Source organism: Camellia sinensis, chromosome 15, assembly GCF_055761805.1.
Source record: "Camellia sinensis isolate YWXY chromosome 15, ASM5576180v1, whole genome shotgun sequence".
Classification (NCBI taxonomy): Eukaryota; Viridiplantae; Streptophyta; class Magnoliopsida; order Ericales; family Theaceae; genus Camellia; species Camellia sinensis.
In genome coordinates, this window is record NC_138975.1 from 133,746,194 (window position 1) to 133,757,653 (window position 11,460).

Genomic DNA, 11,460 nt, shown 5'->3' on the forward strand with positions numbered 1-11,460 from the left:
AGTGTAGAATTATAATTTGAAAGCTCCAACCAAATACCACACTCAAATCAGTAGTAGAATTATATTTTAAAATCTAAACCAAACAGAGTCAAAACATTTTCCTAACATCTTACATAATATTATAGTTAGTTAATGTATTTATTGATACACAAATTAATATTTATAGCATTACTCAAACGGTTTGATAACACAAATTTCATTATTTGATTTGATTTCAAATTTCATAAAACTATAAGTAATAGTCTAATCCTTGATTTACTCCTGCCAACCATACTCAACCCTACTTCCTTCGGCTAGTGTCAATTGTGGACTGCCAAATGGCCAACCTCCAACCACTGGTAAGTTTTCAATTACCTTCTTGTCACCTCTAGCGAGTATCTGATAACTCACCAAACATGTTTCTTTATATTAGTTTTCAAAACATTTATGTACAAGAAATAAGATTTTGTTTCTGTTTTTTTGAAAAGAACAAAATAAAAAAAAACACTTATTTCATGTTTTATGTAATCAAAATACTGGGTTACTAAACAACAATATAGAGTTAAAGAGCTTAAAATGCCAGTTGCAAGAAACATTATAAGATGAAGCAAAAAATATATAATAAAAACAAAATTTTTATACTCCATAATCATTTTACTCCTAAAAATGATATTTCCACTGAACATAATTCAAAACAATACAAAGCCATTTCATCTGATGTGCCCCAAAAGAATCAGAATAACAGAGGTAGTTCTATTAGATAAAGACTGAGTCATATGTTTTGTCATCCACTGGGACATGCTTTGAATCCATTGAATATTTGAAATCATTCATCTTTGTTTTCCCTGCATTATTTGCAATCTACAAAGTTAATGTACACAAACAGCATGAAAATCTATAATAAATATGCTTAATTTAAATGCTACTAAAAGCAAAACAGAGAGATCCATATATCAACAGATCATTTGAAAGTCAAAAAAACAAATATATTATTCAAATGTGTTACATAGAGCATTTGAACCCATTGTGATGAGTTTTCAAAACTTAATTCAATGATCTGTTCATCCCATTTGAAAAAAACTATTTCTTTTCCTCAAAACAGTTGTTAGGTCAGGTAAGATCAATTTACCCATCAACAGATGATATCATACCAATATTATCATTTTGGGGTTAGAGATGTGTAACGACCCCAAAATGCATGTCACAATTATCTTTATTTAATTATGCGATAATACAAATTAATTTGAAAATATCTGATGAGGCCACAAATTCGGGACTGAAATTGACAACCATAATGAGTTTAGAAGCCGAAATTGAGTACATATGCTAATGAAAATTTTTAGAGCCATTTGGGACATTTAATTGAAAACTGATTTCGCCGATTCACTAATTATAATAGGTTGGAATTAAATAATTGCATAGGAATTAGAGCTTAATACACATTAGTATAATTTAATTTCGTATAATTGAAATTTTACTGTGATGCGAATTAATTTAATTTGTGTAGCTTTAATTTTTATTTAACTTAATTAGAATAAATTAGTAATGACAATAACCATATAGACCACTACTGAGTTTGTGACACAGGAAAGAAAGAGTGTTTGGTTGTTTATTATATTGAGTCTTTCATTTCATATACCAAACAAGACCCACGAAGAGAGAGAGAGTGAGGAAAGAAATAGGCATAGAGCTTGAGCTCAAGAAGAACTGAAGGAAGAAGAAAGAATGGGATTAATTCATATGCATTAAATCATCAAACTACGGTAATTTTCATCTCCTAATTCATAAAATGAAATGACACACTGTTAATTCATAGAATCTAGGTTCAAATAGGAAGATCATAAGCTTAATTGAGTTGAATTTATAATTAATTAGAAGATTTGCTCATGTAATTAAGAGTTTAGGACATGCATGTTTGCAAATGGGTAGAATTGTTCAAATTAACTTCTAATCTTTACATGCATGGTATATTTTTGATGCTATACTTGTTCGCCTACATGATTCATGGAGTTTAAGGAGAAATTAAGCATGAATTAGAGCTTGGGTTCAAGAAAATGGATGTTGCATTAAGGCCTCGTTTAGAAGTGGCTATTTTAGTAGGCTATTTGGCTTTTTGGCTATTTTAGTAGGCTATTTTAGTTTTTGTGTTTGGGAAGATGAGATGGATTTTATTTGTGTTGTTGTATTGAAAAATGTATTGAAATGATGTTTGAAATTAAAATGACAAATTTGTCCCTAAAAATATATTTTTTAAAATTGATGTCAAGGGGTAAACTCGTAATTTACTTATTGATGGAAGAATTTCTGTAGCTGACAGTGTAGGCTGTGCCTACACTGCCGGCTGTGCAACCTTTTTTTTTTTTCTTTTTCTTTTCCTTTTTTTTTGAAAAAGCTTTCAACAGTGGGCTTTTTGGCTAAATTTTCATTTTAGGCTATAATAGCCTTTTTAGCCACTTCCCAAACAGCGCCTAAATTGAGTTTCAAAAATGAAAAAAATAGGTTTAATTTGATATTTGGAGCTTTATAAGAATTCAATTAAAAATTTGATTTAGGTTCATAAAATTAAATGTAGTCAAATTAAGCCTTAATTGAGAATTAATTAAATTCAATTGAAATTGAGTTCGGTTCAAGATTATGGAAATAAATGTGAAGATTAATTAATTGAGCCTTGATTTGCTTGAAAATGGAGTTGAAATTGCAAAATGTGCATATTTATGAATTTCTGATTCAATAATTTAAACATGACTGAATAATTATAATTTAATGTGTATAAGCCTAATTTAAACTTGATTGTGTAATTAGTGAACTTAATAAGGATTGGTTTATGATTAGATTATTTATATTTAATTAATTTGGTTAATACATGGCTAAACAATGTTTAATTAGAGATTAAAGGAAATTAATAATCTAATAAATTCATAATTCTAGTCATCTATATTTAAAAGCTTAAGTGAACTAAATATGTTTAAGATGATTATGTTTCGTGCTATGCATATTTGTGATTGTAGGTCACGAGTCAGGGACTGCATGACCAACCGTTTTAGAAACTCACTGTAAGTAACGTTATTATAAAGATATGTTCATATGAATTATGTTCCAAATGTGATTTGATAAGTTATGATTTCTAAAATGATGTTTGTTTACATGAACGAATGTCCTATGTTTGAAATCTATTATGACATCCATAGATAGTCCCAAGTCATGGAGGACGGCATGTTAATGCGGATCCACGACATATATGTGATTACGAGATCTCGTTAGCCACATCATTGTGGTGATATGTGTTTAATCGGTATCCGAAACCGATTACTTTAGTCGGAAGACGATATGTGATATGTTCTATGAAATGTACCATTATGTTATGTTCTGATATGAAACTAATATGAATGATTATGTCATGATTTGTTTTACGAATATGATATATTTGAAATTCGTTCACTAACCCCTTTACTTTAATACTATTCACTGGACTTTACCTCACTGTTTTTATATATATGAATAGGTGAGTGTTCTAGAGCCTAGAAGGGTTCTTTAGATAAGCCACCATTTTGAAACCTACCGAATTGTTGTGTGCCTCTGAGTTGGGGCTAGGCCTGGAAGGCCGTTGTTAGGCTTTTGATTGTAAAGTGCACTTTTGTTATGTGCATACGTTATGTATAAGATGTTAAGTTATAAGTTATGTACTGAATGTGAGTAAATTAATATTTTTGCATGTAAATATTTGTTCATATAGATGCACAGCTCATTGAACTATTGATGTTTTTATATATTGCTTCCACTAGCTCCGATTATTTTTTATTATAAAGGAAAGCCTTTGGTAATCTCGGATTACTGGCCGGTTACGACGCCAAATTTATAAGAGCAGGTTTGGGTCGTGACAAGATGTGACATTTATTAGTTGTACATTCAAATGCTAAATAACTCATTACAGAATACTTCAATCAGGTATACCAGAAAGCATCCATATGAATTTTTACAATACCTTGATATGTTGCTTTCACATCATTTGAGCACACCCCCACACACTTGCACTCTTAAGATTGATCTTTTCTTTTAGTATATATATTATCATTTTGATTATTCATCACAATTAAGTTTTTTGGGTTTGCGTTATTTGTGTTGAGTTTTAAATTTTTACCAACCCAATTCACCCTTTTCTTGGGTTGTCCACCAAGTTAAGAGATTCGACTCTTGATTTTGACTCAGGCCTAGTTTGGGAAGACTAAATAAGTGCACTTTTTGACTTTTTATGAAATATGGGTTGGGTTTGGGTTGAGTTTGAAGTGATGTGTTAGAGAGGTAATGTGACTTAAATAAGATGATGTGACTTAAATAGGATAGTGACTTTTTGACTTTTTGTCTTTTTTCAATGATGCCAAACTTGACCTCAATTGTCTAAGAGTAAATTATAGCAACCACTGTTGGGACTTCTTATGCGGCAGACCAATTGACCACTACACCACTGCCATTGTTTAATGGCACCAACTACACCTATTGGAAGGTGAGATTGAAAATTTTCATTCAAACCATAGACTATAAGTTGTGGAGTGTCAAAGTTATTGGCCCCAAAGTACCGTCCAACACCATCCATGGGCAAATCATGGCCAAGGAAGAACATGAGTGGGAAAAGAACGACATGAAACTTGTTCAAAATCAATGCCGAGGCCATAAACCTTGTAACCTCATGGTTGTGGTGTCTGGAAAGGAACTGGGTTGGGTTGGGCTGGGAGGAGTTTTGGCAGAGGATTCAACTGAAGGTTGGGCTAGGAGATAGAGTCTGTTTTTGGCATGATAAGTGGTGTGGGGATACTTCTTTAGAGTAGCTATTTCCTTCGATGTTTGGAATTGCAAAAGATTCTGAGGTTATGGTGGGGGCAGTTCAAATGAGACAAGGACAGGCAGTGGTTTGGAACGTGCGACTGCATCATGAAGTTCAAGATTGAGAGGTGGATCAGTTAGTGGAGCTATTGGGTTTCTTTTACGAGTTGCAAGGTAGGAGTGCAGGGGAGGATTCTATGGTTTGGGGCTGTCCACGCTCTAAGGGGCTATTTTTGGTGTCTTCGTACTATAGTGTGCTTGTTCATGTTGATGCGATTTCGTTTCCTTAGAAATGTGTCTGGATGTCAGGCACGCCATCCAAGGTAGCTTTCTTTGTGTGGACAGCGACCTTAGGACGTATTCTGACAATTGATAATCTAATTCATCATGGCCATATACTAGGGAATTGGTGTTGTTTGTGTTGTGGTGATGCTGAGTCGGTAAATCATTTGCTTGTTCATTGCCCAGTCACATCTCAGCTTTGGATGCTTACTGTGGCAATTTTTGGTTTGGTTTAGGTTCAGCCAGGTTCAATGTTGGCAATCTCACAAAGTTGGGCTGGGGGCAAGGTTGAGAGAAGACGTCAAAAGGCATGGATGATTGCGTCTCATTGTTTAATGTGGCTTATTTGATTGGAGCATAACAGGCGTGTCTTCCAATGAGTGTCTCATTCGATTTCTTGGCTTGGAGAAGCGACTGTTTTTGGTGTTATATAATTGGGTTACAAGGTTGGTTGATCCAGATGTTTTAACTTATGTAGATTTTGTGGACTTGATAGCTTAGCATTTTTTTGCTAGGGCGTTTGAATTTTGTAATTTTTTACATTATCTTGATGCTTTTCTAATAAATTTGCTTATTTATCACCCAAAAAAAAAAAGCCTCGTATATCATGCTTCAGATCATAATGAAGTCAATACAATCTCTACATGTGAATCAGCCAAGAAAATTTGGGATTATAGAGAGGTCACACATGATGGACAAATCAGGTTAAGGAATATAAAATTAGCATGCTTATTCATGATTATAAAACTTTTCAAAATAAATCTGGATATTTCTGAAATGTTTGAATTTGGTTCCCCAATTAAATTTCTTGGAACGGGCCAAAATTCCTGGGAACTTTCCATTATAATTAATTTGGTTGGGCAGCAGGGCTGATAAATAATTATGTTCAGTTGGCGGTCTGCAAACTTTCAAGCAAACATCAATTTTTTTTAATTGCTCCACTTTCTTTAGAGCAATTTGGCAACTCAATCACCTTTTTGCTCTATTGACAAGTCCTTATTTTTAAAAACAAAATATCTGACACTAACACCTCAAGCAACAATAACAACCCATCACTCCTACCACCATCAAGAGAAACCCATAAAACATACACCAACAACAACGACAACATTTAAAAAAAAAAAAAAAAAACATTAAAACTAACATCTAGTTGAGCTATTGAATAATTGTAGCAAATGTAAGACAACTAAAAGATGATACAAGTATATCTATCCATGAAAGTATATACTACAACAAAAATCTGAGATAATTTTGCCAATAAGAAACACTTTATCTGAACTCTTCAACATATTGATTTTAGGAAAATGAGTGGGAGCTTTAATTAGAGCTACCACTAGTGATGTGACAGTGGGTCCCACCCACTGCCACAGTTTGTATTGTGTCTTTTTTTTTTTTTTTTTTTTTTTTGCTTCGCCACCTCATTAGTGGTGGGTTTAGAGCCACTAAATTAGTGGTCTCTAGCACCACCGTTGATTTTATCTAACAAGATATACTAAAAACATAGCGTTTCCAACTTGAACAACACTAAAAACAAATGAACTCATAGCTATAGTAATAACCCAAATTACACAATTCAATAGAATTTTTTAGTAAGCTCTGGATTGTACCTGGATCATGGCTGTGCATTAGTAGACGCCTGCACTGTAGGGATGAATGGTTTGCCATAGGTCTGCAATAATTGATCCTTCATCTCAGACAACTGCTTCAGCATTTCAGTTCCTTCAGTCTTCAATTTTATTAACTCTTCTGCCTCATGCCTCATACAATCCTTGACTTGACCTGAGGAAGTGCAGCCATTCAAATCTTTGCCCTTGATCCCCACACCCCTGCCAAGGACACGACTGTGGCTCCATTTCTCAGCAGCCACATCACAATCATCCACTGCGGAACTTTGAGAAGTGGCAGTGAGCCTTGTCGAATCAATTTGTTCCTGAAAAAATATATTAGAAACATCAAAAGTATCACACAATGACTGATGAAAGCGGAAAATTGAATAATTATATTGATTTATTATGTAGGCAAAGCAAAGTCACATTCGTTTAATGTTAATCCCTACTATTTTATGCTTAATTGTGTTCTAGAGTTTAATTTACATTATCAGGAGTAATTAAAGTGGAGTTCATGAGAAAAAGGTGGGCCTGACTCTTGGAAACACAATTTGCCTGGTTTAGATGAAAACTAAGCCAAGTGAAGAGAGGATATCATTTCAATGTGTGGGCCCAGCTTTAGATACACAGTGTCAGCATGAATTAAAAGTATTCTTGGCGCAATGAGAAAAAAAGATGAAAAAGGCTTCAGCATTTACTCTTTGGCAAAGGCCATGGTGGGCCAGCATCAATGACAATAGTGTCTCAGCTGTGTGATCAACACACACATCGTAACAAAAGAGACCACATGTTGATCGGAAAAATATATACATATGGTGGCCGAGCACTCCAGCTGTGAGCCACTGGCACTTCATCACTCATGAGACCCTAAGTCATATGAATTAGCAATTTGACTCTTTAACATGCTTCGGGCCATGTTCAAAATGGTTCGGTTCATATGAAGTAGCAATTTGACTCTTTACTACATTACTCTGCATAACTTGCAGCTAAACACCGTAGTAATCACCATTACATGCAAGAAAAAACTCACAAAATAATAAAAATATTTTTTTTTCAACATCCCAAACAAGTTTTGAGCGACATCGTTTCCTACAAATATGTTTCTCTAGCATCCAAGTGTTAATCCCACTCATTCTGCAAAAACAAAATGTTAATGCCAATTCCATACTATTCGCGCAAGTGGATGGTTTTTTCTAAGGTTCCTTAATACCCATTATCATGAACCTACTTTTCTTGTATATCCATTAGTTAACTTGTCATAAAAAATATCCATAAGTAAAATGGAAGTTGTAGGAAACTTACATTGCTTGAAAAATCAATGGGTTGCATTTGCAAAAAAATAGTCTGGAATTTGGCATAGACCTCAGCCTGTCGTTGAGGCCCCATTCTTGCTACAGCCTCTTTTGCTTTCTCTACCTTTTCCTTTATCTCTTTTAAATGGAGGTCAACTTCATTTCTCCGCCTTTGAATATCAGTCTTAAGTGCCTCTATTCGTGCTTGAGAACCTTGGTCCCTAGAAACCACAAAATTATATTCACAAGTTATCAATTCATATTGATAAAAATTCCATCAACTTGATAACAATTCCATAGCCAGGTGTGAAAATCAACATGTCAATCTAACCTTCAACAAGAAACAAATAAGAACAAGGATATATAACCATACATAAGTGACTACTGTTCCATTTATCACCACATTCACTAACAGTTGTATTTACTTGTTTACTTTTTGATAAATAAAATTTTAAATTCTTATGTTTAATTTAAGGTAATGAGAAGCATCATTAGGATTGGAGTGTGGTTTGTAGTTTATTTTGTCATAATTGTTCTTTTGCTGGTTTTTGTCTCATAGTTTAATCATTATTAGGTAGGACTTCTTATCAACCAACAATGTATGTAATTATCCTTTCATATTAACAAAATTTGTCTTCCTTTTTCTTTTTATAAGAAACAAAGTTTTAGTCAATAAAGGAAAAAGTGATAAACAATTTTGTTGGACAAACAGTTCAATAGTGTTACCAGAAAACACAAATACCCTAACGAATTACGTATTAGTACACATATTCCAAAACATGATAGACTTCTGTTCCACAAAAATAAATTTAGTGACCCGAAGTAATGCCAAAAATTATTTCTAATATATTTCCTTAAATGTTATCTTTTATGAGAGAAAAAAATCAAATATAATGAACACAAATTTAAGGTGAGTTAAGTTCTGATAAGAAAAAAAACATCAAAAATATATATATATATAATTATTTATTGGATGCCTAATAGTTAAAAAAAATTTACTCTAGAAGTGCCCTTAAATTCTTAATTGTAATATATACAAATTTAACCCTATCATTTCACATTTTAAAACATGTAGCATACCATGTTCCCATTCCCGTTCGACGTACCGGAATGATCCACATTCCAAGGAACATAAGTCCAATGATATAAATGAAACAAAGATAAGAAATAAATTCCACAAAACAAAAATTACAAAGAAAGGATAATATTGAAATTCCTTAGTGGCCAAAGCTTGCAATGAAGCTACGAACTTAACCCTCTCCCGTAAATACTCCATTTTCTCATCTTTATCTTCAAAGATTTTGTTGCTTCTCTCTATCCAAATCATCCTACAAACAGCCGCAATCACACACAACCAAAGAGTACAGGGCCTTTTGCCAAAAAGAAAATAATGGAATATAATATGGCATGTATAAGAAACAAGGTACCACAAGGTAATTACATCATGTCAAAAAGTAATCTTAGCAAGTCTTACCAGAATGAAAAGAGTCAAAGCCATCTCCAGATTGAATATGGATTAGATGTTACAAGTTCAGCATATAAAAACTGTAACTACATAACATCAACACAATCTATTTTCCACCGTTTTTTACTAGCTAATGTTTAATCACATTATCAATCACTACCACCACAAAACAGTATTGAACAATGCTGACCAGTCTTCATGGCATCCCAGAACAATTTAACATCCAAAACCAGAATATTAAGATTTGACATATAGGCAGGCAACCAAGTCTAGTGGTATATTTATACTACGAGTAAGATAAAACTGGGAAAAGTATAATTTGAAATTTGAGTTGAATCAAGCTTTTACCTGTCTGTCCTCTTCCTGCTCACTCGCCTTCTAGAAAATGCATCATTTGGTTTGTTGAGTAAGATTAGGTTCTCCTCGTAAGTATCAACAACAAAATGGTTTGAAGTAGCATAAATTCCCAAATTTTTAGTTTGTTGGCTCAAAGGGTCATATGAAGAAAGCACCCAATCACTTGGTGCTTTTGTCTCCAATAATATATGACCATTATTCCGTATACCTAATACCTGTGTAATTCCTCTGCTTAGATCAATTGTGAACTGCTTATACAAAGAATCAACTACACCGTATTTTTTCATTATCCAAATGGAACAAGACTTGTACACAGCACTATCTTCGTAACATAACAGAGAAAGCAATCCCCCAAATACTGAAGCCCGGACCTCAGTTCTCGGGGCTACAACACCATCTGGTAACATCATTGTTTGAAACACCTCATCACACAAATCAAATGACAAAATCAACGGATCATTGGATTTCTTCGTTTTCGCAGCAAAATGAACAGCCCCTTCTAAATAAGCAGCGAATCGGCTTGAATAATCTATAGTAATCCCATCCGGATAAGAGTTTCTCCCCGTGCTAGACATTTTCCAGGAGCCCGCATTAAGGGAGTACACCTCAATGTGTGTAGTTGGCTTCTGATTGGGCAATTTAGTTGGATAAAAGTCCGCTATTCTAACCAATTTATAATCGTTGGTCCGTGGATCAAATCCAAACCCATGAGAATGCATAGAGGTCTTGACAGTAGGCTTGGGCATAGCCATGGACTTTCTAATAGATGGGTTCCAAAGAAAATACCGATCTTGTTCGTGAAGACAAAACAAACCTTTTACAGACCCAATTGCGAAAAAAAAGTGGAGACGACGACTCTTTATTGGGAATTCAAGTTCGTTATATTCATCAAATGAGTCTTCGGAATCAATAAATAGTTTGTAGTGCTCTGTTCTGGTATGGGTAGTGGATACGCATTGCCTAACTATCATGAGTGGGAGATTATCATAGCTGTTTTTGTATGTATTGGAAGTGAGTGACTGAGTGAGGTGGGTATTGATGAAATCAGGGTTTGTGATGAGAGAGCACCACGATTTGGAAACAGACCTGAATTTGGTTAGGGATTTGGCGGGTAGTCTCTGGAGGATTTCAACCATGATTTCGTCTGGAAAAAAGTCTGACATAGCAATAGGCAAGCAAATCTCTTCTTCTTCTTGTTATAGGGCTTGAGTTCAGGTCCCAAACATTAGGGTTTGGATTGGTGTTCTTTCGAATATGAAAAAATTAAAGACAGAGTCACCGGGAAGCTCGACCGCTCTCTTATCAACAACCAAAAATGTTTTGAAAACGAAAATGGAAAAGGAATCCGTTTCCCTCGCTAAAGAAAATCGAATTTTTCAATGCATGATTCCATTTAATAAAGGCCTTGTTAAAGGCTAAAATTGGACTTTTCAGGTTTAATTTTATAAAAGGTTAAATAAGTTAAAATAGTTAATAATATAAAATATTATATTAAATTTATAATTTTTTTTTCACAAAATTTACATCAAATTATCAGAAAATTTAATTATCTTTTCAAATATAAAAATTTTAGTCTACTAAAATAGTCAAAAAATTAAAATAACCAACTTCTCAAAAAATGCCAAAGCTTCGTTTGGCATTGGCTACCGTAGCTAACTTT

General features: G+C 33.8%; 1 protein-coding gene across 2 annotated transcripts; it reads right to left on the minus strand.

The window, feature by feature from the left end:
- Positions 1 to 596: 596 nt before the first annotated feature.
- Positions 597 to 11,195, minus strand: LOC114273088 (F-box/kelch-repeat protein At3g06240). Of its 2 annotated transcripts, none has more exons than XM_028214852.2 (4): positions 9,792 to 11,195; positions 7,989 to 8,199; positions 6,687 to 7,009; positions 597 to 824 (listed from the first exon to the last, which is right to left on the minus strand). In XM_028214852.2, exons 1-3 carry the CDS (start codon positions 10,961 to 10,963, stop codon positions 6,692 to 6,694), a joined length of 1,701 nt encoding a protein of 566 aa, XP_028070653.2. In that variant the 5' UTR covers positions 10,964 to 11,195; the 3' UTR covers positions 597 to 824; positions 6,687 to 6,691. The 2 variants fall into 2 exon arrangements, with proteins under 2 accessions (XP_028070653.2, XP_028070658.2); XM_028214857.2 differs by having other exon boundaries at positions 597 to 840; positions 9,792 to 11,176.
- Between the last annotated feature and the right edge of the window lie 265 nt (positions 11,196 to 11,460).